Source organism: Bison bison, unplaced genomic scaffold, assembly GCF_000754665.1.
Source record: "Bison bison bison isolate TAMUID 2011002044 unplaced genomic scaffold, Bison_UMD1.0 scf7180017864109, whole genome shotgun sequence".
Lineage (NCBI taxonomy): Eukaryota > Metazoa > Chordata > Mammalia > Artiodactyla > Bovidae > Bison > Bison bison.
In genome coordinates this window covers 719,599-745,858 of record NW_011494681.1, presented here as the reverse complement: position 1 = coordinate 745,858, position 26,260 = coordinate 719,599, and the positions used below count along the sequence as shown (strand labels likewise).

Below are 26,260 nucleotides of genomic sequence, written 5' to 3'. Positions count from 1 at the left end.
GACGCAGTACCATCTCCTCCCTGCCACATACCCTGAGAGCCTGCTGTGTGCCTCATCCTTCAGCTCGGTGAAGAGGGGACCCCTACTGCTGCGCCGCTGTGGTTTCAGATGAGGAATGGCATTTCTGCCTTCTGTGACTGAAGGTTCCAGAGAAAGTCTGACTGAAGTCGAGCTTATTCAGCAGCTCAGAGAATCTCAAGCCCAGTTTTTTTCCTTTCCACCTTTTGCAGTGCTGACCACGTGGCCCCACTATGGCCACTGTGTCCTGAATTTATGCCAACTGGAGAGGGGCTCAGTTTTAGGATTAAAAAAAATATAGGACCCTGTGCCAAAGATGTAAAAGATGAGGAAGGAAAACAAGCAGAAATACCTTAAGTTTTGCAAACCCGATCTCTCAGGAATCTCTCTTTGGGGACTAGAGTCCAGCAGGGCAGTTCTTACTGTGTGTGCGCTGACGGCAGGGCCTCCGGATATCCCCTTCGTGGGGACGGGAACAAATAGGTGGCTGGGCTTTCCAGTTAGTCATCTGACAGTATTTTCAAAAGTGTGTAGTAGCTGAATTATGACAACTCTTTACAGGTGATGTGGGGAAGATACAATGTTATAAACTTCTAACATTTTTCTGAATGGTCTATATTCCATACCACTGCAGTTTTACAACTACATCTTCTCAAACATATGTCAAACTTAACCACAGACCGTTTTTTTCAGATGACTTTACTTTGTCAAAGTATCCTAAAAAGCTCCCAGTCTGTCAATAGCAAAAATAAGTCTTGAAAGGTCTTTTTGTCTTAAAATGATAGAACCTCATGACAGAAGCTTGAGTGGTTTTTCCTGTATTTATCATGTTTACAAATTACTTACCTATAAACCACTTCTATAAAAGAATTAAAACTTGGGTTGTCTTGGGATAAACATGTCTCAGTTGTCTGTAGAGATGTTAGTAGTAGTTCTTCCTAAGTCATAAGGATTAGGAGTGTTTATTTGAAAATTAAAGCACTGGAAAAAAGCAGCAAAGAAATCAACACATGCTATTAAGGAAAAATAATTCCTGACCATGAACAAAACAAAAATAAAATTATGGTGGTTTAAAGTTTAATTCCAGACTGGAAGGAGGGTAAAATGCCAAAAGAAAAAAGTAATGGTGTTACAGTGCGTCAGAAAAATCAAAAGTGTGTATGTTACAGTGTCAAGTCTTCCTAAAATAATCGAAATGGTAAACTCGCAGAAGCTAGAAGAGTGGAAAAAAGAGGCTAAGAAAAATATATAGAAATTAGGAATCAAAAGGTAAGATTGGGTGAAATAAGTCTAAAGTTATCACTGTTGTAAAATTTAAGTGTAAATTCTTTTTGACTAGAAGTATAAAGTCTGCCTTTAGATATTCAAAGCATTAACAGAAACCCAGTGACTCTGCCACAACGCTTTCCTGTCATCCGGCAGGTCCACAGGACGCCTTCCTCTGTGTCTGCACCCCCGCCCCAGCGAACAGCTGGGTGCCTTGGGGGGAGTTCCAATGTGCAGCCACTGGGAATTCTAATGGGGCCTTCCAATTCAACGATTGGAGTAGCATTCTGCTTAATGCAAGAAAAACTTAGGAAAGTGAAGACAACAAATGTCCACGTAAAAAAAACCAGGCGTAGAGACAGCCTCATGAATCGCTGTGCTGACTCGCAAGGCCGAGCTGTGCTTGGCTGCAGCCCTCAGGGAGCTGTAAATTTCTGCCCCTGACTGTGGCATGTCTACACAGTCCTATCCACACAGCGAAGGCGGTGTTACCTACTGCTTCCCGGGGTAAAAGTTCACTGTGAAATGCCATTAGTTAGCACTGGCTTCAGAAATACAGGTATAAGATGAGGTGAGGGTAAACTTAAGGGTGCCTCCCCCGGCCATTTAAATCCTGACAACTCACTGAGGAAATCCTTTTATCATTTTTCAGGTGATAAACTGAAACAGAGAGATCAGGTATTTTGGCCAAGATCAGACAGCCACTCAATGAGAAGCAGAATTCGATTCCTGCTATGACCCTCACTTGGTTTTTGCCTTTGAAGCAACATACCGAGGAAACTCAAATGAAACTGGTGGTGGTGTGCACAGTTACGGCTGGATGTACTCAGCAAAGCACAATCTTTAGAGTTCCTATGAGGCATAATTCAGAAAATCAAACCGGTGCCGAGCTGGGGTGTGGGTGCTTACCACTGGGCCAGGCCGTACGTGGATGGATAAGCCAGTTTGTTCCAGGTTTCTGGTACTGCGTCGAAACTCAAGGCAGACTGCTGGCCTTCCATGTCAGGAGACAGCGTCAGCTCCCCCTGGCAGGGAAGAAGACGACTGCAGAGTAAATATGTTTTCATGTGGAGAAGCCTGCTCTAGTTCCGCTTTTAAACTTACCTTCAATCCAAGCTCCAGTTGTTGAAGTGACACACGGATTTCCCGAAGGAGAATGTTCATCCTCTCACATTCTTGGAAGCAAACAAGGGCATAGGGGCTTCTGTTTGTTTTTTTTTGCATTATCTCTGTCATGTTGAACTCTTCTGGAAGTTTCTCCAAAATATCATCCAAGACATGCTTAACCTTAAATTGTTAACAAACACAAAGATTTAGCTTCTTTCCGTTTCATTTTCGATCATAATGATGGTATATCCTCTTACTTTTTACGTCTAAGAATACATACTACAACTCCCAAAGATGCTTGCTAATGAGTTTAAAAGATGACTACTAACTCCCAGGAGGTGGGCAGAATGGCACTGCCAATGAAACCACATACAAGCCTCTGGGTCCTTGTCTTCTGAAGTGAAATACTGACTCAAGAGCTAATGTAATGGTTGGGAAATGTGAACAAATAATAGCTGTTGGACTGGGGAACTGGTAACAGTTCAGACTATAAATCTGCCACATGGCCGAATCACTGAATTCACAGTTCTCTGAAAGATATGGATAAACGCCTGACATATATTCCTAAGTTGTATTTATAGGAAGCAGACGCCCCCTCCAGAAGACAACTACTGACCACAAAAACGCAGACCCCAGACTGGTTGAAACCAGAAGGTTGATGATGCTTGAAACTCCACCTTGATGCCAACCGATGCAAGAATTGTCCACAAGCTGATTGAGGCCTGCTCTGTGAACACTGTAAGACTCCTCGACCCATCCAGGAGGGACACACAGACTTGAGGGCATCACCCTGCTGTGGCCCCTTTGCCTGGTAAAGCAGTAAAAGCTGCTTCTTCTACATTGCCCCAATCCGTCTCTGCATTTCTATTCAGCACCATCACCAACCCCCTCAGGTCGCTCTCAAACAATGCAGCCCCCTGCCCTCTTGAACACCCACAGTATAGTCAGGGAGGTGTTACTATTGGTAGTTTACTTACTGTTAGCATTTAGGGAACAAAAGAAGTCTCATAACTACATTTCTTTGATCAGAACATGGAGAACCTCACTATTTGGGTAGCCCATTTTTGCAATCTGCTAATTAAAAACAAAGTATTTGAAAAGTCAAATGAACCAAAGAGGCCACTTAAACTTGAGCTAATTCTGGTGACTCTGCTACGCTGCCCTTGTGGCTGACACATCCAAAAATTTGGGAGGCAGTTTGGATCAGTATTTTCAACAAGAAGGAAGCTCCTATCTTCTAGAGCTGTTGCCCTAAAGAAATGAAGGATTTATTCCCTTGAGGACGTGCATATGTACATAGTACTCTGATGTGGGTAGTTATTCTAATGATGCAGTTTTGCAGACCTGGGAAAACCAACAAACACCTGAAAAGACTGGAAGATACTCCCTGTCCTCAAGCCTCAGGCAGCTTCTCCTTCTCCTTGATTTCTTGGATTATGGCCTGGGGCTCTGATGTGATGCTTGCAAACTGCTTTAGTGCCCTGGCAGATAATTCACCAGATCCTGAAATCTTGAGCTCATTTACAGCAGCAGCAGAGAGTATGAAACAGTACAATTGAGAAGTTAGGTGCAAGAATGGCTTTGGGACTCCGCTAGAATCTGGTTTCCTTCAGTGGCTCTTTTAAGCTGTATGACCACAGCGAGTCACCGAAGTTTATCTCTGAAATAGAGATCCTGGTATCAGTACTACTCAGTGCTTCCCAGGTGGCTCAGTGGTAAAGAATCCACCAGCCAATGTAGGAGACACAGGTTTGATCCCTGGGTCAGGAAGATCCCCTGGAGAAGGAAATGGCAACCCGCTCCAATATTCTTACCTGGGAAACGCTATGGACAGAGGAGCCTGGTGGGCTACAGTCCATGGGGCTGCAGAGAGTCGGACATGACAGCAACTGAGCGCACACACATCAATACCACTCAGAGTTTCAGAGGATCAAACGGCGTGTTTGTAAAGCACTTTCTATAGCACCTATTAGATACACAAAAACTATATCTGGGAGATGGCTGCTGGTTTGTCTGTAGGAAATGCTGAGGTAGCTTTACCTTATTCGTTCTGCATTTTTTGATTTAATGATCAGCTTCCTTATTGGAAAGATTGAAGCCCTCTCAGAACTAGATGATGACCTCACATGCTCTCTGGTTGTATTAACGCTGGGTGTGCATGCTAAGTCAGGAAAGTCATGTCCAACTCTTTGTGACCCAATGGACTACAGCCAGCCAAGCTCTTCTGACGATGGGAATTCTCCAGGCAAGAATACTGGAGTGGGTTGCCCTGCTCTCTTTCCCAATCCAGGGATCAAACTGTATCTCTTATATCTCCTGCATTAGCAGGCGGGTTCTTTACCACTGGGCCACCTGGGAAGTCCCTGTTAACATTATAGATCTTCCCAAATAGATGAATTTTCTCCATGCATCTCTTTTCAAAATATCTAAATTATAAAATGTCTCAATGAATGGCCTTATTTCAAGAAATAACTGAAAAATTTCAAGAAATAATATAGCAAGTTCCTGGGACCTCTCTATAATTAGATCTGATTACTGTGTTCCCACAAACTGAATCCTTGATTGGTAATTTTGAAAGAAAAAAGGTTAATTTACTGGGGAAAATTTTTAAAAAATTCAGGTTTTTAATTAATGAGAAACAAGATTTTAAAGGTAAAAAAATTATTTGATGTCCATTTCTCATCCCCATTATTCTACAGCAATACTACTACTACTACTAAGTCACTTCAGTCATGTCCAACTCTGTGCGACCCCATGGACTGCAGCCCACCAGGCTTCTCCGTCCATGGGATTCTCCAGGCAAGAACACTGGAGTGGGTTGCCATTTCCTTCTCCAATGCATGAAAGTGGAAAGTGAAAGTGAAGTCGCTCAGTCGTGTCTGACTCAGCGACCTCACGGACTGCAGCCTACCAGGCTCCTCCGTCCATGGGATTTTTTGGGCAACAGTACTGGAGTTGGGTGCCATTGCCTTTTCTATTCTACAGCAATAAATACCTTCAAAAGAATAATGCTGGTCTCCCAAGAAAAGGTGAAAAAACGCTCATAAAATGACAGAGCCAAAAACATACTGTTTGAAAGACTAGCCACACATACAGAGAAGAAATTTGCAATACATATTCTTAATGACACATATCTAGAATACAGAGTTCATATGAATCAGTAAGATAAACATTGATAACCAAATTAGAATTTGACAAGCAGATGGAACAAATACTTCACACGAAGGTATATCCAAATGGCCATAAACATATAGGAAAAATGCCCAATATTATTCGTTAACTGAGGGAATGCAAAGTTAAAACCACAATGAAATATTATTTAGAAGACCCCCAAGGAGCAGGAACAACTGGAAGTTACAGTACAATTACTTTGGAAAAAGGTTTGGGAGTATCTACTAAAGCTGAACATTACTCCCTTGAGCCAACAGTTCTACCTCTGGGTATAAAGGAATGAGTATTATGCGAAGATACTTTTGGGAATTACCTTTGTCTTCAGACAAAAGACTATACAGGAGTGTTCATGGCTGTGATAGTCATAATAGCAAAAAGCTGGGAAAAACCCCAATACCCATTGGCCATGGAAGGAATAAATAAAGCATTATATATTTACATAGTAGAGTACTGGGCTTCTTGTTGGCTCAGATGGTAAAGAATTCACCTGCAGTGCAGGATATGTGCGTTTGATCCCTGGGTTGGGTAGATCTGGAGAAGGAAATGGAAACCCACTCCAGTATTCTTACCTGGGAAATCCCATGCAGAGAAGCCTGGTGGGCTATGGTCCATGGGATTGCAAAGAGTAGGTCATGGCTTAGTGAGTAAACTATCACCAGCACCATAGTAGAATACTAAACAAAAATTAACCATCAGTCCATGCAATAACGTGGATGAATCTCACAAATGAGCAGTGAAAGGAGTGGCCATGAGTCAGCTAGTACATGCTGAGCACGTGTATTTGAAGTTTAAATGCTGGGAAAGCTTATCTGTGGTGACAGAGGTAAGGAGGGTATCTTTGGCCTGCTCCAGGGGATCTTCCCAACCCAGGGATTGAACCCTGGTCTCCCTCACTGCAGGTGAGTTCTTTATTGTCTGAGCTACCAGGAAAGCCCAAGAATACTGGAGTGGGTCACCTATTCCTTCTCCAGGGGATCTTCCCGACCCAGGAATCAAACCAGGGTCTCCTGCATTGCAGGCGTATTCTTTACCAGCTGAGCCACCAGGAAAGCATCCTGGAGTGCGGGAGGTGGTGCTTATGTGTGTACACAGAGGTAAAATCACTGAGCTGGGCACTCAGGATTGGTGTGCATTGGTGTATGTATGATGCACAACAGAAAAGAAAAAGCGACCTGCTACCTTGTCTTCTGTGGACTGTCCCAGCTCCTCGCTGCTCACTGCATTCCTGGGCTGCATCTCCAGCAAGGTTCTGAACAGCATGTTGGATGTGACCGTCAGAAATTCGATTTCAGCGTTCGGGTGGAGGCCATACAGCACTGGGCTCTCTGGAGGAAGCGTCTCTTCTATGTACTGGTGGTAGCCTGAGCAGTCCAGGCTGGGTGGGGCTGCAAATCCTGGTGCCAGCATCAGCTCATCATCAATCTTCAAGCCCAGAGGAAAAGTCAGTTATTCCAAATTGAAGTGGACATCAGTCTTCCCTTCCTAAACACCCAGGGAACACTCTGGTAAGATGGTCCCAGCACAGTGCTAGCTAGAGGGCACACTCTCCACAATATCTCACGACCCTCTGGTCATCAATCACTTTGCTCCGTGGAGGGTACCTGGCTGACCTCTGTGGAACACTTGTGAATCTGTCCCTTAGAAGGGGTAACAAGATACATGCACGCAAAGGGAACGGACATGCTGAGTCATCTACTGAGTTCTGGTCGCCCTGTTACATGTTTGCAGTCACTGATTCTCCCCATATATCCCCATTTTGCAGAGAGAAAATTCTCCCCATATATCCCGTTTTGCAGAGAGAAAATCGAGATTCAGAGTAACTTGCCCAGGCATTTGTTTGATGTTAATCTTAATTCTAAACTCATTTTAGTATGACTTCATAGTACTTTTTACAATACTACAAATTATTTTATGTATCATACATGTGGATTTTGTAAGCATGCATGATTATATGTGCATATCTTAAAAAATGTGTATGAGCGTGTGTAATGAACATGTTATAGGGTAGTATGCACTATGATTCAAATGACTGTGACTTCCCCATGACTCAGGCTGCTCAGGGCAGTCTGTAGCTCATCTCAGGATGTGCAGACCTGAGGCACATACTGGTACCCTATCTACAGTTGCCTAATAAGAGGCTGGAGTCCTCAGGCATTAATCACGCCCACCCCTTCATTCAGGCTGGGCCAAGGGTGTATGTTTTACCCGGAAGAATGTTCTATGTTCTCAACCAACACGAGGTGACCAGCAATACCGGAACGTCTAAATGTTAGAAAGCAGTGCTTCAAAATGTAAGCGCAGCTGTGATGACCTAGATGGGTGGGATGGAGGGGGATGGGAAGGCAGTCCAAGAGGGAGGGAGCATATGTACACAGAGAGCTGATTCACCTCCTTGTACAGCAAAAACCGACCAATACTGTAAAGCAGCTATACCCCAGTTTAAAAAAATTTAAAAAGGATTTATGGGTTTCCATCTCTAACCAGCTATAAATAGAGTCAATCAAGCCCTTATACTTTTCTCGTTAACTCAGTATATGCTCTGATATCTTTCCCTGATTGTTCTTTAGTTCCCAGGGGACCAGGATACTTCTGTTTTACTTTTCCCAACCTCTCTTGCTGTAAATTCTGTCTAAATGCACTTAAACGCACAGGGGATACTAGTTTTTAAAGACCATCACCTAATGTAGTTATTTTATGCCTAGATTAAAAAAAAATTTGTTATTATTTTGTTTTCTGAAAATGGGGTTTATCTCTGCAATTGTGTATTTTTATATTTTCTGGTCTCACTATCGGCTGGAGACAGAGTGGCTATTCATTAATTCATTCCATCATTTGAACGGATTACCTAGTGTACCCCAATAAGCTCTGGAGGTACAAGAGATTCATACAATGTAGTTCTTAAGGAACTCACAGCCTAATGGAGACGAAATAAGTGTGATTTTCTACACAGTCCTGTCATCAATGAGTAGCAGCATTTTGTCCCTGCCTTCTCAAGCCCGCAGCCCCACACTGCCTGGGGAGCCCATGTCCTTAGGGGTGGTGGTGCACAACTGCTTTCCTGAATTCCAAAGGCCTTTTAAAATATTAAAGTTAGCATTTTTGTTTTTATTTTGTACCAAGAGAATTTTGAAATTATCCAGTATTTCATCTTGCCAGAAACAGACCTTGACCCAATAAATATGAAAAGGAGCATTGTGGACTATCTCCATTAACTATATCCATTCATTTGGTTTGTTTTATTCACTTATTCAGATTTTCTACCATTTCATATTTATATATCAAAATAATCAACATTTAAATTTCACCCAATTCACCATGACCGAAACAAAATCATGAAGCAGATTTAAACTCACCATTACTTGATAGATAAGTTAGCCAAAATTAAAATATGGGCATAAAATATGAATATAAAAACCAAATGTTAAACTAAATATATCCAAGCCAGAATTTATTCCTTACAAACAAGGACTTGGTTTTCCCTATTAGTGTTCACTAGTTACAAGAAATTTTAAGAGCAACAGCTAAATTATCTTTCAGTACAGCCAAAAGTTAAACAGTTTCAAGGAGAGAAAGTAACCAAACCGTGGAATCATTTGGAACTTTCAAAATGCCTGGGGCCTGGACATGTGTGTGACTGCATATTCATATAATGTGGTTAGGAATGCAAATGATCTACGCTTTCTGGAAAGACTTAGGCAGTCTGTTTACTAGTGTGTGAAGAGGGCCTTCTCTATAGTGGGCAAGGAGCGAAGCAAAGGAAAACAGCAAAATCAAAGGGAAGGACTAAGTTTATAGCCAACTAGATCTGGTTCAGTTCCCATCTTTGAGTGCTTTGGTGGCCTTAAAAAAATGACCGTTTATCTGAGTTTCAATCTTATCAGTAAGGTAGGGTTCATAACATCAACCTAATGATTGTGGCTATGAGAATTTAATGACAAGTATACAAATAGCTGGGCTTCCCAAGTGGTGCTAATGGTAAAGAACCTGCCTGCCTGTGCAGGAGACAAAAGAGAGAGGCAGGCTCCACCCCTGCCAGGGAGGAAGCTCCCTGGAGGAGGGCATGGCAACCCATTCCAGTACTCTTGCCTGGAGAATCCCATGGCCAGAGGAGCCTGGCGGGCCACAGTCCATGGGGTCACACAGAGTTAAACATGACTGAGGCAACTTTGCACACAGGCACACAATTGCTAGGCACAGAGCAGCCTTTTACAAATGTTAGTTTTGGTTTTTCCTGCACCCTAGAAAGAGACATGATTATCTCAAGTACACACTAATTTTCTAGAAGGAAAAACAAAACCTGAGCATGTTCTACTGTAGTTCCCTACTGTGATGTCAAACAAGTGCAGCCTAAGCGAGGCTTAGTTCACACAGGGACTTGTGTTCTCCTTCAAGAAAGCTGTGAAGATGTGAACATTCTCAAGGAGTGCTAGGAATCCTGATTCTGCATCTAAGCCTTCTCCCATCCCATGTAAGGGCTTTTGTGAAAAGCTGCTTCTCCTGATGGGACTCTAACTCTGCATAGTGGCCACCTGTCTTGCCTTTGGGGGAAGAGCTGTTTGATAAGGTTATTGTTACACCTCAGAGAATCAGTTGTTCTAAATTAACGTGTCTCCAAAGAAGACACACAAATGGCCAATAAGCACAGGAAAAGATGCTCAACATCGTTAGTCTTCAGGGAAGCGCCAATCACAACCACAGTGTTATGCCACCTCACACCCGCCGTGAGGATGTGGAGAGGACTCTCATATTTGCCAGTGGGAATATAAAACGGTGCAGCCACTTTGGGAAATAGTTTGTTGGTTCCTCAAAATATTAAACATAAAGTTACCATGTGATCCAATAATTTCATTTCTATATATATACCCAAAAGAAGTGGAAATGTATGTCCATGCAAACACCCAGGAATATTTATTCTACCATTATTCATGATAGCCCCAAGGCCAAAACAACCCAAATATTCATCAACTGATGAACAGATACATAAAATGGAGTGTATTGATACACGGGAATATTATTTGGCCCCTAAAAGGAATAAAGTACTGATATATGCTATAACATGGATAAACCTTGAAAACATTATGCTAAGTGAAAGAAGTCAGACACAAAAGACCAGATATTGTCTGATTCCACTTACATGAAATGTCCAGAATAGGCAAATCTCGAGACAAAGATTAGCGATCGCCTGGGGCTGGGGAGTGGGGGGTGTTGAGGACAGGATGCTGAGGGACTACTCATGAGTCCAGATATCTTCTGGGGCTGAGAGAGATGTTCTAAAACAGACTGCGGCAATGGCTGCATAACTGAGTGCACACGAAAAACCTTTGGACTGTCCAACTGAAACTGGTCAATTTTATGGGATGTGAATTATATCTCAATAAAGTATTTTAACAGAAAGAATCAATGGAACTGTGCTCAGGGAGAATGAGCCTCCACATTATGAAAAATCATCAAGAATTCCAGCCATCTCTGCAGAAATCAGCGCTGGGCATGCTGCAGGTAGAATCGTTAGGAACTGGGAAAGCCAGGATCCTGCCATTCTGTTGAGTCTGTTTGATTGTCATCCTTTTCACCTTCTCCTTCCTGGTAATTAAGGAAAGGCTCACTTCCTCCACTGCCTCTCCGAGGAGCCCTGTTTATGACAAGAAGCTCCCAATTCACTGTGAGTCTAAACGAGTGTATATGCTTGTGGACTTTTGAGTAAAAAGAACAACAACAAAATGCCCTGTCGCCAAAGTCTGGGAGGGAAATTGCTCAAGGTTGAATCCTGTTTTCTGCCTTTAGGGTCCATTAGTGATTTTCGAGACAATACTCTCATTTCACAAATGAATATACTGAGGCACAGGATGGGCTGGCACAAAGCTGGACAGTAAGTTAGTGGCAGAACCAGGACTAGGGTTTGGGTCTCCAGGACTGCCCGAGGTTATTCTCCCAGTAGCCACCCTATGCCACCTAGCGTGCACAGGACACGTGGAGGTCCATCTGTGACATGAGCCCATGACTACTGACGTCAGCATGCCAGCCAGGGGGCTGCAGAGAATCTGGAGCCTGAGTGCGAATTCAAATCCTGATTTAGCTACTTGTGCAACTGTTTGAGCTCTCTGAATCTGGGTCTCCTCTGTGATGACTGGGATAATATCTGCTTCGCAGGACTGCAATGAGAAGAGACAGTGCACATGAAGCGTGTAACACAGGCCTCTGGCACAGAGTGGGGCTTGATGAAATTTAACAAATGGCTTCCGTGGTTCTAGCTGCTGATTATATAAAGTACAGTCAAGTGAAAAATATACACTATGAAAATTTACAGTCTGTAATAGTAAAGATGTCTCCCATTTATTAGGCATTTTGTTCTAACAGTCTTGAAGCCTGAGAGTGAAGCCATGAGTTGGGCCATTCTTGTTCCACAGACGATGAAACAGAGGCTCAGGTTCAGTGATGTGGCCACAACTGCACAGGAGACTCAAGAAAGAACTGAATCTGAACCCGAGTTTTGTTTTGGTTTTTACTTCAAAGCCCAACTTCATGATTGTTAATATATGACAACTTTCGGGTGACCCGATACCTTATTTTCCAAAAGTAATTTACTACTTGTTTAGCATTGCCAAGTACGCACCTCACATAAGAGAACCATGTTATTCTAATTCCCTAACTTTGGCCAGGAACTTCTTCTTCTTCTTTTTTTTTTTTAAAGCCAGGAACCTTCTGAAGCACATGCCATGGGGGAACCCTCTCTAAATGCCACCTCATTTACCCAACAAGAAACTCATCCATCTTCCCTAACAGGACAAAGTCACTGAAAACATTGTGAGTGGTGGAACTTGAAACCTCAGAGCACCCACCCATGGGTAACTCTTCAATCAGGTGTCCATGCAACCAAAGATACTAATCGCCAAGTATGTTAACCAACGTGAGAAATGGCAAAAAGACATCCTGCAGATGCTGCAGTGTCAGCTTAAGTCTCTCATGAAGTAAACAGCGTGAGCGGGACACATCTGCATGAGAATGAAATAACTGGGATTTTGCAGCCTCTGCCACCAAACCAGTCAGAGCTTTCCCTTCCTCTGGTGAGTGGAAGAGGCAGCGCCGTCTGGTGAGCAGGGAAGATGGCAAACAAGCATCTTCATTCTGAAAACCTCACCAGATTGTCCAAGAAGGGCGGCTACCTGTATTTCTAAAGGGCTAACACCTACACCAGTGATGCCCCTCAGGTTGCACCCTCGACATTTCTTTTCCAGTTGCGTGAATGGGAGTTCAGCCTTGTGCAGGTTCATGGACCACCTCAGCTGGCAACAGTGACCGCTCCTCATCCTCAGGCCAGGACCAGAGAGCTGCTCGCTCTGCCCCTTGACCTCCACTATCACTCGGAGGTGGCAGGTAAAGGTGGCAGGCCCGACCCTGTTTATCTTTCCCATCTCCATGGTAACCTGCTCCCAGACCTCCTCTGAGGAACGACTTCCGATTGTGCTGAATTGAAAGTGTCTTTCTGACCTGTGAAACCCAGTTCATTAGAACTAAGGAAAAGACCAGGAGACTCACAATCAAAAGAAACAAGTTACGGTCACATGGCAGGAAAGTATATTTTCCCTGCCCCATCCCCAAATTGTTCCACATTATTAAAAGCAGCAAAGAAAAAAAAAAAAAAAAAAACCAATCTGTCCTCAGTTTCCTATATGAGACTACAGTACACCATGTTTTCTAACACACCATCATATTTCTTCTTAGAATGGACTTTTGAGGAAGGTGTCATGCTTTTATGACATGAAGTTCTCAATAAATTATAAATAGGAGGCTGCTCAAACTATTTTAAAAAACACACGGCACTGCTTTACACACAGCTGGTGTCTTGCCCAAGTGGGAGAAGAAATGGCATGGTGGAGGGTGTTCTGGCATTTCTAAGAAATAACCAAGCAATGGCCATGAACCTGCTACTACTTTCAGCTACTTCCGTATGGAACACAAGAACCGAATACTTTTTCCAGGAAACCCAGCCCCAGGCACAAACCATGTGGGTATCTGGTCTACACAGACAAAGGGCTGGTAAGATAAGAGATGGGAAAAAAGGGTACCTGGTTTCTTTATATTCTAGAGCAGGGGGCTCTGCCCCTTCCCCACAGAAGGAAGAACTGTCCTTTTAAATCACTGCAGTTTTATTGAGCACATAGTTAGTTAGGACATAGTGATCAAAATTTAGAATACTCCATGGCTTCAACTGATGTTGAAGCTGACACTCCAATACTTTGGCCACCTGATGCGAAGAGCTGACTCATTTGAAAAGATCTGATGCTGGGAAAGATTGAGGGAAGGAGGAGAAGGGGACGATAGAGGATGAGATGGCTGGATGGCATCACCGACTCGATGGACATGGGTTTGGGTGGACTCCGAGAGCTGGTGATGGACAGGGAGGCCTGGCGTGCTGTGATTCATGGGGTCACAAAGAGTCAGACACGACTGAGCGACTGAACTGAACTGATGGCTTCTGCAACAGAGAACAAACTATAGATTTCACTTACATCAGAGCCCCTGAATTGAAATCAATACATCTGCCTAGAAATAGATACCCATAGCTGGGGCCCCTGCCGGTGATAACTGAGTGGCCTGGGACAAATCACCATGCCCCTGCCACCATCTCTAAAACAGGGTGACAATATCAGTTCTGCGTAACTTACAGAGTTATTTCAGTAATGCAGTGGGGCTGTGCATGTAACAGTGCTCCCTATGGGCAGAGAAACCACCTGTGTGTGTAAGTGTGTGCGTGTGTGTGTGTGTGGGATGGATCTTGTTAAAACTGATTCTCATCTTATGGGTCTGAGATGGGGCCCAAGATCCTGCATTTCTAGCAAATTTCGACTCCCAGGAAGGTGGGCCAGAGTATATTCACAAAAGGCCAAGAATCTTCAGTAACATTCAAGGACTATTAACATAGTGACATCAGTTTTAAAAATTCTTAGAGAAAGACAAACATATGATACCCCTTATACATGGAATCTAAAAGATATGGTACAAACGAACTTCTTTGTAGAAGGAGACTCACAGACTTAGATAACGAACTTCTGGTTGCCAGGGGGAAGGACGGGAAGAAGGGATAGTTAGGGAGTTTGGGATGGATATGTACACATTGCTAAATTTAAAATGGATAACCAAAGCAAGCCAAAAAATAAATAAATAAAATGGATAACCAACAAAGACCTACTGTATGGCACAGGGAACTCTGCCCATTGTTATGGAAAAACCTAAATGGGAAAAAGAATTTGTGAAAGAATAGACACAGGTACATGTATAACTGAATTACTTGGCTGTACGCCCGAAACGAACACAACATTGTTATTCAACTATTATCCCATCTGAAATAAAAAGGCAAAACAAAATTCATACTAGAAGTTCTTTCTCTAAGAAATGATTTTTTAAAAATGTCTTACCAGAGAGGGATTCATGAATTCTTCTAAATACGTACAGCACAGTTTGCGGTCCCAGTCATCTGTGATGTGGCCCCCATACATGATCTCACCAAAGAGGTAGCGGAGGTCTTCCCACGGGACCTGGTGGGGATCAGGCAAACGTTCACTCCCGGCGCCAGGGCAAAGGCCTCAGTCGACTGACAGCAAATCCTCCAGCCCCCACCAACAGAAGCGTTTAAAAGAGGTCCAAAAATTAGAATTGAACTGGCTGAGAATTATTTTCAGTGTGTGTGTTAATACATTCAGTAAAAATTCACTAACACAGAGCTTTATTCTTAATTTTTTTTTTTGTGGCCACACTGCGTGGCATGTGGGATCTTTGTTCCCCAACCAGGGATTGAACCCGCGCCCCCTGCAGTGGAAGTGCAAACTTTAACTGCTGCCAGGGAAGTCCCAACACTGAGCTTTTAATGAAGACTTTAAAGCAAACTTGAGTTATTCCCAGAACATGTTTAAACATTCAAAACCTCATCTAAAAACCAGGAGAAGCCCGCCCTATGTTGGTTGATATGGCTTTTGAGGGATGACCTACTTTTACAATCTGATCTGTATCAGGTTTTTATGATCTGATTCAGGAAAAGAAAGAAAAACTGCAGTTTGAATTTGGGGTATACTGAGAATTCCATCACCTTCCAGAAATCCAGGCAAACCAATTGAGTTTGTCACGGACTGAGGGCTCGGTTTATGGCGTGGCCGGGCTCCAGGACTACCCTAAGGGCTGCAGCTAAAGGCTGTACTGTGTTTTAGCACGGAAATCACGGCATCTCCTCTTTACCGGGCTTCACAGGGTTTGAAGCCCCTTCTTTGCTACCCTTTAGCTTCCTCTGGGTTTGCAAAACATGCCAGCTTGTGATGGAGCCTTTCTAGACAGAAACCTTTATATCCTCGGGGGCAGTATATTGCTTCCCAGCAGTTCAAGTAAAAACTTAATTATAGCCTTTGAATTGTTGCATGATGTGACAGAACAAGTAAAACTGCCTCAACTATTCCAATGCACTTGCTACAGGTTTATTAGAATTTGAATAAATGAACCTCAAATATGTCTTTAAGTCACCGCGATGTGAATGAAAAAGAAAAGTGGCTACAAGGCACCATGCTCCCTCCACCATGCCATGGACTACTTCCAGAGAGCAGAAAGGGATGGGAAATAAGATTTCTTAACTTGATTTCTGTGATCACGTTTAATTAATGCCTTCTATATATTATGATTTGATACATGGCCCCCTCAAGATTTTAATCAGCTACAGATCTGTTCTGCTTAATAATTGATTTTCTTCCCCCAAATCTTGATTTTTGTTTTCTACATATACATTTTTCTAGCATCCTTCCCTTGGCATGGTGATACACCCTGAAAAAAAACAAGGGAACTTTTGTTATTCAATAGAGGCCCTCTTGAGCAGGTTGGAATGGGAGAAAGGTACTGTTACAGAGTAACAATTTTTCTTCCTACTTCCTTGAGGCTTTTTAAAACCAAAGTCAGAAGTTACATAGCTCGATTCCCAACCTTAAATGCAATCAAGTGATATTTTCAATTAAAGTCTTCCAACCTTGACATTCAAGAATTTCTCTATGGTGAGACTTATAAAATTTATATGGAAGAACATCAAAGTTCTTATAAGAGTTAAACCATGGGGGGGCCTTCCCTGGAGGCCCAGTGGTAAAGAATCTGGTGCCAATGCAGGAGACACAGATCCCTGATTCAAGAAGATCCCACGTGTCGCAGAGCAACTAAGCCTGTGTGCCACCACTACTGAGCCTGCGCTCTAAAGCCCGGGAGCTGCAACTCCTGAGCCCATGTGCTGCAACTCCTGAAGCCTGTGTGTCCTAAAGCTTGTGCCCCGCAACAAGAGAAGCCACCACAATGAGAAGCCTGCACTGGGCAACTAGAGTAGCCCCTGCTCTCTGCAACTAGAGAAAACCCTGCACAGCAACAAAGACCCAGAATAACCATAAATAAATTAATTGATTAAAAAAATTTAAATGTTGGCATTCCCTAAGACTTAATCTTTAAATCTCTCCATCACACTCTGTACCCTTGGTGATCTCATCTAACCACATAACTTGAAAGATCATCTATCAAATGCCTACTTCCAAGTTTATACGGATACCTTCTTGAAAAGGGCATCATGTACAAGGAAACTATGTGGGCAAGTCAACTTAATTCCCAAACCCAAGTAACTCGCTTCATGGTATGTGGTGAATGACTTGGGTCAAGACATCTGAGAGACAAGACGGAGTGTTTAAAACCGGAAGCTGTGCTGATCCTGGGACCCCCGTGGGAGAAGGAGCAGGACACAGCAGGAGTCAACTGCTCAACTAGTGCTGCCAAGCCCAGGACGTGACCGGGAGACACGCAGCAGCTCCTCTCCTACCCCGCTTCATTCCTACCTCGACTGTGCACAGGATGCGGCTGAAATACGGTAATATGCCTGGTCCTGGCCTCCTGGGACAGGAATGAAGGACTTAAATGAAAGTATTAAGTGGTCTATTTCGTTTTTCACCCAGAACTATGACAATAATCATTGTTACCTGCAACATTTTAAACAAAACGTGCTAAGATCAACACACAATGCTGTTTATTAAACTGGTCAAAATATGCTCAAAGTGAACTTCAAAAATTTAAAAAATGATAGCGACTATCACATACCATACAGAAGTAATTTATCTTGAATACAACCTATTCAACACGTGTTCCTTGACAGAACACATCCATGTTACTACGTACAAAGTGTACATATTCTGATAGTGGTCAAACCATCCTGAAAGCTTAAGAAAAATTTGACAACAAAAATTATAACAATAGTTACCAAAAGAACAGCAACAACAAAATATTTATACACAGAAACATTGGTTGAATGGTTTTAAAGGCCTTTTATAGAAAGTGTGACCTAGAGCCTAATGCCTGGTTGATTCAGACAAACACATCTCACTTTTAACAGATTGAAACTTAATGGAAAAAGTTCCCCTTATGAGGACTAAAATCCTTACAAACGGTTCATCCTTTTTGAAATCCAATCACGGAGTTTGTAAGAGTTTACACAAATGTTCTTGATGAAGCATTCCCATTCCCATCTGTAGAACACATTTTAGCTATGGAATAAAATCATTCATCTACCTTTAACTTCAAATCAAGGGGAACATTACTGAGAAAGTCACAACAAGGTGGCATCCTTAATACATAATAATGACATATGCAGGAAATGCACCATTATTTATACATGTGACGCGCTGTAAATTGCTTCCATCATCAGAACTAATTGTAGTGATTATTAATGCAGTGTTATGAACTGTCAGGATTGCTGTGCGTAATTACATTTGTGCAAATGCTTCATTACCTGCCTAATGCATCTGGCATATATGCACATGCAAACCACTGTTTTTGTTAACATAATGAAGGACAATTTTTTTTTTTTGGTACTAAGCTGCTGATGTAGAACTGGTTTGACCTATCTTCTCAAGTTCGAGCATCCACTGTTGTAAAACCTTTGATCTGGTTTATTTTCACACTGGGCAGAAGATGCATATATAGTGTCAGCTATTTCAATAATAGCTTCAAAAGAGAAATTATGGTCCATTTGACAGTGCCCAAAGACTGACAGCTTCCACACGCTCCCTGGAGAGGTTATCCGACCATGCACACTTACGTTAGGGTTTGCCTCTAAGTAGTTGTAGAGGACGCTGGCACAGATGGTGAGGTCCCCGGGACTGAACGGGTAGCGGCGGCTCCAGCCCTGGGGGCCAAACCTCAGCCTCCCGGCAACACAGGCATGGAAGTAGCACAGAGAGAAGAGGATGCTTTTAAACTCCTGCTCCTTGGAGCACACTTCAAGTGTATCCTGGGAGAAAAGAAAAAAGGAGTGATCATCTACCTGTATGGTTTCCAAGGGCAAGGGTCTGAGGTTTCAATTATCTTGTAGAGGACTCAGAGAGACCTAGGACAGAGGTGACACGCAGCTTTAAGCTGGGAGAGCATAAGAGGAGACTGTTTGGCACTTGCTAATCTGTTGCTTTAAGAGGAATGGTTTTATTCTGCTTCAGTTATACCTTCGTTCCCCTAGAGAATGAGACCATTCATTCTGACCAGTGGTAATACTGTGTGACGTCATTTTCCCCTGCAAAAATTTCCTTGTACAATCTGGATGACAAAAGGCCATCATCTTAATTTCATCAGTGTAACAGAATATAAGTGAATGCCAGCTCTCCATTCCTCCCAGTTCCATGGTAATACAGATGATCTGAGCACACGGCCACTCATCGCAAAATAATTTCCCAGCCTCTCTTGAAGCTGGATGTGCCACATCATAAGGTCTTTTCCAACAGAATTTGAGCAGAAGTGATGTGTGCAACTTTCATATCACTTCTTAAAAGGAAATTGCTTGCTCTGCTTGTCATTCTTCCCCCTTCCTGTGAGCTAGAAACGACACTGATTGGGTGACTCGGAAGCCATGAGTTAGGTATATGGCGGAGGCACCAACCACCTGGGTGTGTGGTTGATTCCACAGACTAGAGCTGCCACTTAGGTGCAACAGAAATTAAGTTGGACCATAAAGAAGGCTGAGTGCCGAAGATTTGATGCTTTTGAACTGTGGTGTTGGATAAGACTCTTTGAAAATCCCCCAGACTGCAAGGAGATCAAATCAGCCAATCCTAAAGGAAATCAGTCCTGAATATTCATTGGAAAGACTGATGCTGAAGCTCCAATACTTTAGCCACTTGATGCAAAGAGTCTACTCATTGGAAAAGACCCTGATGCTGGGAAAGACTGAAGGCAGGAGGAGAAGGGGATGACAGAGGATGAGATGGTCGGATGGCATCACTGACTCAATGGACATGAGATTAAACAAACTGTGGGAGATGGTGAAGGACAGGGAAGCCTGGTGTGTTACAGTCCATGGGGTCACAAAGAGTCAGACACGACTGAGTGACTGAACAGCGACAAGAAATTATCTTCTTTGAATCACTGTAATTCTGTACTGCCCCTTGACTAATACAACTAATATAACCACCACCATGACAACTGGTTTTCTTCCAATGAACTGGAAATAAAATTCATTGTTGGGATGATAGACTGGCATATAGAAGAGTGGAAAACATATGCCCTGTATAGGAGATGTGTAAGATGTTTTTTGAAAACGCAGAGGGAAACCTGGCATGCCACACTGATACGGTTCTGGCCCCCAAAGCCATACAATTAAAAAATGAAAAATGGCTGTCTGGGGCTTAAAGGTAGTACTGAGCCATTCTCAGTTCTGTGAGGCAAATGAGGAAAAGTTGAGGACTATCTCTTCAGCTGATGCTGGGCAGCAGAGGACGATGAGGCCATATCAGCACCTTCTATCCTTTAAAGTGGTCAGATTACACACAGTCTAGACATTTAAATGGATCGGCCAATGTGGGCATCTGCAAAATCTTTTTAGCCTGTTCTGGGTGGGAGTTCGGATCTGGCCTCCCAGGGCCTTTCAGTAAAAGTCTACACCCAGCCTAAATTTGTTCTCTTGGTCCAGGACTAGAAGAGTTTTTTAGTTCCTTTCTGTGTTGCTTTCATCAGAATCCCAGGTTACCACCAAATACAGTTCTAGAATTGGCCAGGTGCCAGACAGTATAGGCCCAACTAAATCACTAGGTCATTTCTAGGATATTTGTGGGACTTGAAAGTATATGACCATTACAAATAATTTTTCCACTATACATCAAGTAAAAGGCAAGCTTGTGAAAGGAGAGAAATCATATAATTGGAATTAATGTTGACAGTAAAGAATCTGCCTGCCAATGAAGGAGACAGAGGAAACATGGGTTTGATCCCTGAGTTGGGAAGATCCCATGGAGAAAGAAACATCAACTCACTCCAATATTCTTGTCTGGGAAATCCCATGGACAGAGCACCCTGGCAGGCTACAGTCCGTGGGGCTGCAAAAAGTTGGATATGACTGAGCAACCAACATTTTCAATGTTGAAGGATATAAAAATTCATTGCTTTTACAAGTAAGAAATTTCTAGGAGACCAAATAGAAGTGACATGATTTTACTTAAGGAATATCTAACTACTCACCTAACTCCTCAATGAATTACATACAGTCCCCAGAAAACCCAAAGTACTACAGTCAGCACACTGTTTCCATCTGTACTTCATATAACCTGGTTTTAGCCTCAGTGCTAAAGAAAATCACAAGTCAGTGCCCATTGCAGTATGCTCTGATAACATAAATGATGTTAGGAGAAAACATGAACTGGGCTTTCCAAGAAAAAGCATAAGTCCACCTAACAGTCCACATTCCAGGACAAGTGATCAAGTGTTCATATCAGGAAATGTACAAATGACATTGTAAAGAGAGAACAGGCACTCACACATAAGTATGTTGCATGCACACAGATACTAATTTAATATGCACAATTACCAATTATTTGATTCTACTGCAAATCTTACAGAAAAAGAAATTTACATTTTTACTTTAAAAATCTGGTTATCTGCAGATGAAAGGAGCTCAAGCATTTATGACATCTCCAAGAGGCAGTGCTATTGAGCCAGAAGAGGAGGAGGTAGGTGGCATCCTAAAGATATGGTTCTTTACATACATACATACATGTAAATAATCGTCACTTAGTGATTATATTTACATATTCTAGAATGTTCAAGGTAGTAAAGAAACGATACTAAATGAACTTTGTTCACTATGAGTACACATGTCAAGATTTGAGGATACATCCTGATTTGGGGAGAAGATTAAGAATACAGATTATATTTGATTTGAAAATCAAAGCACGTAAAACAAACTACCCAAACAGAACAGTTGATGTGTTTAGATTCCTTGGGTGCTTTTCTCATCTAAGGACACCCAGGCAACAGGAGCCACTAGGACTCATTCAGCGCACCCAAAGGGGAACCAAGCTAGAGGGCGGTTAGCATCCTTGTCACAAGCTTTAGCAGATAGGATGACAGCCACAACATACAACACCCGGGACGGTACGCTTGGGAGAGGAGGTGTCTATGAGGGACACCACTAACTGCCAGCCCCAAAGTGCCTTCGTGCTGACTTTTACTGTCCAACATAGAGTTACTTTCCCCACCTCTCTTGCAGCTAGGTAATGCAGTGTGAGTAAGTCTGACCGATGAGTTGAAAGAAGTAGTATGTACTAACTTGAAGAATGCATCTTTACAAGAAAACAAACATGTTCCCTTCATCATCTTCTCTGTTCCTTCTTTCATCCTACTTTCTGGAAAACAGAAACGGGAGCGGCCACTCTCACTGCCACCTGGGACCAAGGCAGCCCATCCTAGAAGCGTGGTAAGCACACTGGGCGATGACAAGTCTGTGGTGACAGAGGCGCTCTGAATGACCTGGCTCCCGATTCTCGTGTGATAGAAATACCTTTATAACCTTGTTCAGGCCACTGTTGTTTTGTACTTCCTTCATAAATAGCCAGCCATAATTCTAACTGATAAACAATGCTAGGAATCTATACACAGAGAGTCAGGGAGCATAGACTACTACGCTTTAAATATATAATCTGAATAAAAACTACATTTTTTCTAACATGACAACAATTCAGCATTTCATAAAAACCTCTTTAAAAAATTTTAGATATTCTTTAGAATATCTATTTGGGTGGTTTTTGCTAGATTTGATGCAAAGTTTATTTAGTGAATCACATTAAATATCTTTGCTTTCACTACTTATGACTATATTTAGTCTTAATATTTCAGAGGAGCCTTTCCAGTAGATAAAAAATATTGTCCCTTAAAGTTCTTAAAAGTCTCTCCAATAAATGCAATCTTCAGTTAATATAAGTGGTTTTTCAAGGAGCAGTCAAAAGAACTGATACTTTCACAAACTAGAACATGCTGTTCTCACTGGAGAAGGAATTCACGCACAAGCTCCGGGGATCTGAACATTCCTGTGGCGTATGCAACAATGTACATTTCCCTGGGGAGAGTGTCTGTAGTTTTACCTGATTATCAGAGTGCTGCTTACCAAAAAAAAAAGCTGAAGGGCAACTGGGCTGCAGCCTATGAAATGCTTACTTTTACAAACAAAGACAGCTGTTCTGGGGAGTTGGATAAATCCCATTTGAATATGTCAAACTACTCCTTTGTCTCTTACTTTGGCAAAAAGCTCAGGAATGTCATAAATGGCAGGAATTATGACATAAGTCAAGGGATAATAAGATACATGCCTGCCTTAGTTCACACAAAAGGATAATTCAAATATGTAACAGATTCAACAAGAGTTTCTGAGTGCCTTTTGTTTATACAGCCCATCATGTAAACAGGCTACAAACTACTCAATTATTGAATTAGGCAATTAACTGTATTCTTCAAAACTATATTCTTAGGTGGCCAATTATTTTAATGCCTTTATAATGGTCATTTATATGTCCAGAGGGTACTAGATAAAAAGTTAATAAGCATGTAGGCATATTTTCGGAGTGTAATAATGTTTCTAACAGGAGGCTGAATACTTATCACCAAATTATATGTGTTTTCTCTTTAGGGCTTATTCTACTTCTCCTAATAAGAATGTTTTTTACTGAGGATTTCCAAGAAATTAGAGGAAGGAATGGGAGCTCACAGAAATGGCAACAAGGAAACTGACGGACTTGATTATAGCAGAGACAGATGTGGTCATCTGAACAAAGACACTAATGGTAATAGAATTATCATTAATTTATAAATGTATGAATTTGTTTTATTTTGAAAGGAGGTGAAAATGTAAATTTGAAGGCAGTATGGATATAATCTAAAAAGAAGGGCTTTAAATTTAATGATATCAAAATCATACCTAAAAATATTAAACATTATACCAAAACTCGCTACGTCATCGTCATCATCCTTCTCAACAACATCAATAAGAGCAATGGCTTTTCCTCTTTCTTTGGTTAGAAATACTAGTCTGCCATGTTTGTCTTTAATAAGCAAGTTTCTCAAAGAGGCACATGATTGTTCATTCTCTTTACATATATGGCTGTGGTTTTAGGTCTCACAGTCTTGTGAGAAGACCCTGGCTTTCGGCTTCTGCTTTCTTACCTGATCAAAATTGTAGAGAGCAGCATGCAGATTGGCCAGCATCCCTGTGGGGGGCTCGTTAGTGATCTTGATGGAATTCTCCAGGAGCCCCTGAGGGATGACATGCTCGCTGGGTGTAGATGCAGACTCAGCACTCATGAAAACCCTGTAATCTCGGTGGCTTCCCTGGCTGAATCTTTCAAGCAGTTTCTCCAAGGTTCTCAGCCACTTGGCTACCAAATGGACATTCTGAAAAAAAGCATGGTTTATGACTGCTGTGAAATACTGAAGTACGTTACTTAAATTACAAGATTACAACATTTTCCCTTACAGAAATGTCTTGAAAACACAGAGAACCATGATTTAAAGTTTCCTTTATTAACACGTTAGGGGGAAGAAAAAACCACGACAGAATTGAGCACTGAACACATTAAGTGCTCCAAATCACTACAGGTTGTCTTTGTAAACCAAAATCTCCTTCCAACACGCACCTACTTCCAACATCCACCAATCACTTCTGAGATGGAGGTCTTGATACTTTGCTTTGTTACAGTTCACACTCAATAACTGAGACTAATCTGGGTTAGTTTGACCAAGTATAAGAACTAAGGGCCAGAAATGCACCTGATCAGCCACTTCATTGTTACTGATGGAAATCTCCTCTATTCCAACTTCTACTCATTGGTGTATGAACTCTAACATGGAAATGAGGGATCAAAGACCAGCTGAGAAAGCAAGCAATCACTCTTTGTTAAGATGCGTTGTGTATTCCTAACATTATTTAACTTAAACCCCAGGGCTGTCAGAAATCGGGTAAGAAACAAATGTCACCACCATCACTCTTCGATTTTCAGTTTTACAATTTACAAATAGGCTCCTCCCATTCTAAACACCCACCATTTCAGCTTGGTAGTTGGTGCTATGAGAGATGTATAAAGATACCTCACATAATCTCTGGCCCTTGCTATAGAGACTGAAAATATCATCCCCAGGAATACATCATTATTTCCAACAAAGAAACACATTTACGATTATAATGGCTAAAGAAATAGAATGATGGCAAACAGGGAAGGGAATGTAGGCAGCTGTTTTGCAGGCAGCTCTGTTGCAGGAAGCAGCTCCCTGCAGGATCCCCGCCTGTCTTGTCACATTAACAAAGCTGTATCGTAGCTAACTTTGACCTAGGTGCCCCCATGTCCTACTCATCTCTGGTCCTAGAACCCCTCTCAGATCTTTTGATCACACATTGCCTTACCTAACCTGTTGATTCTTCCCTTAGATCAAAGCAGCAGAAATGGAAAGTAAGTCCTTAGCAGATGACTAGATCTTTTCCCATCCTCCCCTTTAGTAATCAGGCGAGCAGACTGTAAACAATTAACATCTGAAGAATGACCACAAGGTGCTAACAAGCCTGCGTGCATTGCTGGTGGTGGTTCGGTAGCTAAGTGGTGTCCAACTCTTGCGACCCCATGGACTGTAGCCTGCCAGGCTCCTCTGTCCATGGGATTCTCCAGGCAAGAATACTGGACTGGGTTGCCATTTCCTACTCCAGGGGATCTTCCTGACCCAGAAATTGAACCCAGGTCTCCTGAATTGCAGGCAGATTCTTTACTGACTGAGCTATTAGGGAAGCTCGCAAAGGGGGATGGCAATAGATCTGAACCCCCTACCTCAATGATGAGCTGAGATTACTTTTTTTCCTTTCCCTTTAAAACCTTTTATCGCTGAGCCAAACCTTTGGAGTTGGTTCTGGGAGCTAAGTCTGCCTTCTCCCCAGGTTGCCAGATTTCTGAATCTGGCAATCTTTCTGTTCCTACCAGCACTTACCTCTCCAGAATTGGCTTTTGGAGCAGCAAGTGGCCAAATCTGAATTTGATAACAGAACAGTAATGTAGATATCTTTCTTCAAAACAGTTTTGTTGTAAAAAGACCTACGCCAATCCAGTGGTTGACATTATTAGGCTTTTCTCCTCCTAGGAGAATACTGAACATTGGAAGGTGTTAGGACCTGAATCGTGTCCATCCAAGTACATATGTTGAGTCCTAACCCTCAGCGAAAAAGCAAGAGAGTTCCAGAAAAACATCTATTTCTGCTTTATTGACTATGCCAAAGCCTTTGACTGTGTGGATCACAACAAACTGTGGAAAATTCTGAAAGAGATGGGCATACCAGACCACCTGACCTGCCTCTTGAGAAACCTGTATGCAGGTCAGGAAGCAACAGTTAGAACTGGACATGGAACAA

The 26,260-nt window shown here is 42.3% G+C and overlaps 1 protein-coding gene across 1 annotated transcript in view; it reads right to left on the bottom strand.

Annotated features, from left to right (window-relative positions):
* Positions 1-26,260, bottom strand: part of DNAH11 (dynein, axonemal, heavy chain 11) — a 374,558-nt gene that overhangs the window by 5,210 nt on the left and 343,088 nt on the right. The window contains exons 74-79 of the mRNA XM_010839026.1: positions 24,037-24,264; positions 18,659-18,850; positions 14,976-15,095; positions 6,742-6,984; positions 2,389-2,571; positions 2,194-2,309 (exon numbers count right to left, since the gene is read on the bottom strand). Of these exons, the coding sequence (XP_010837328.1) occupies positions 2,194-2,309; positions 2,389-2,571; positions 6,742-6,984; positions 14,976-15,095; positions 18,659-18,850; positions 24,037-24,264 (1,082 nt within the window). The remainder of the gene's footprint in view (positions 1-2,193; positions 2,310-2,388; positions 2,572-6,741; positions 6,985-14,975; positions 15,096-18,658; positions 18,851-24,036; positions 24,265-26,260) is intronic.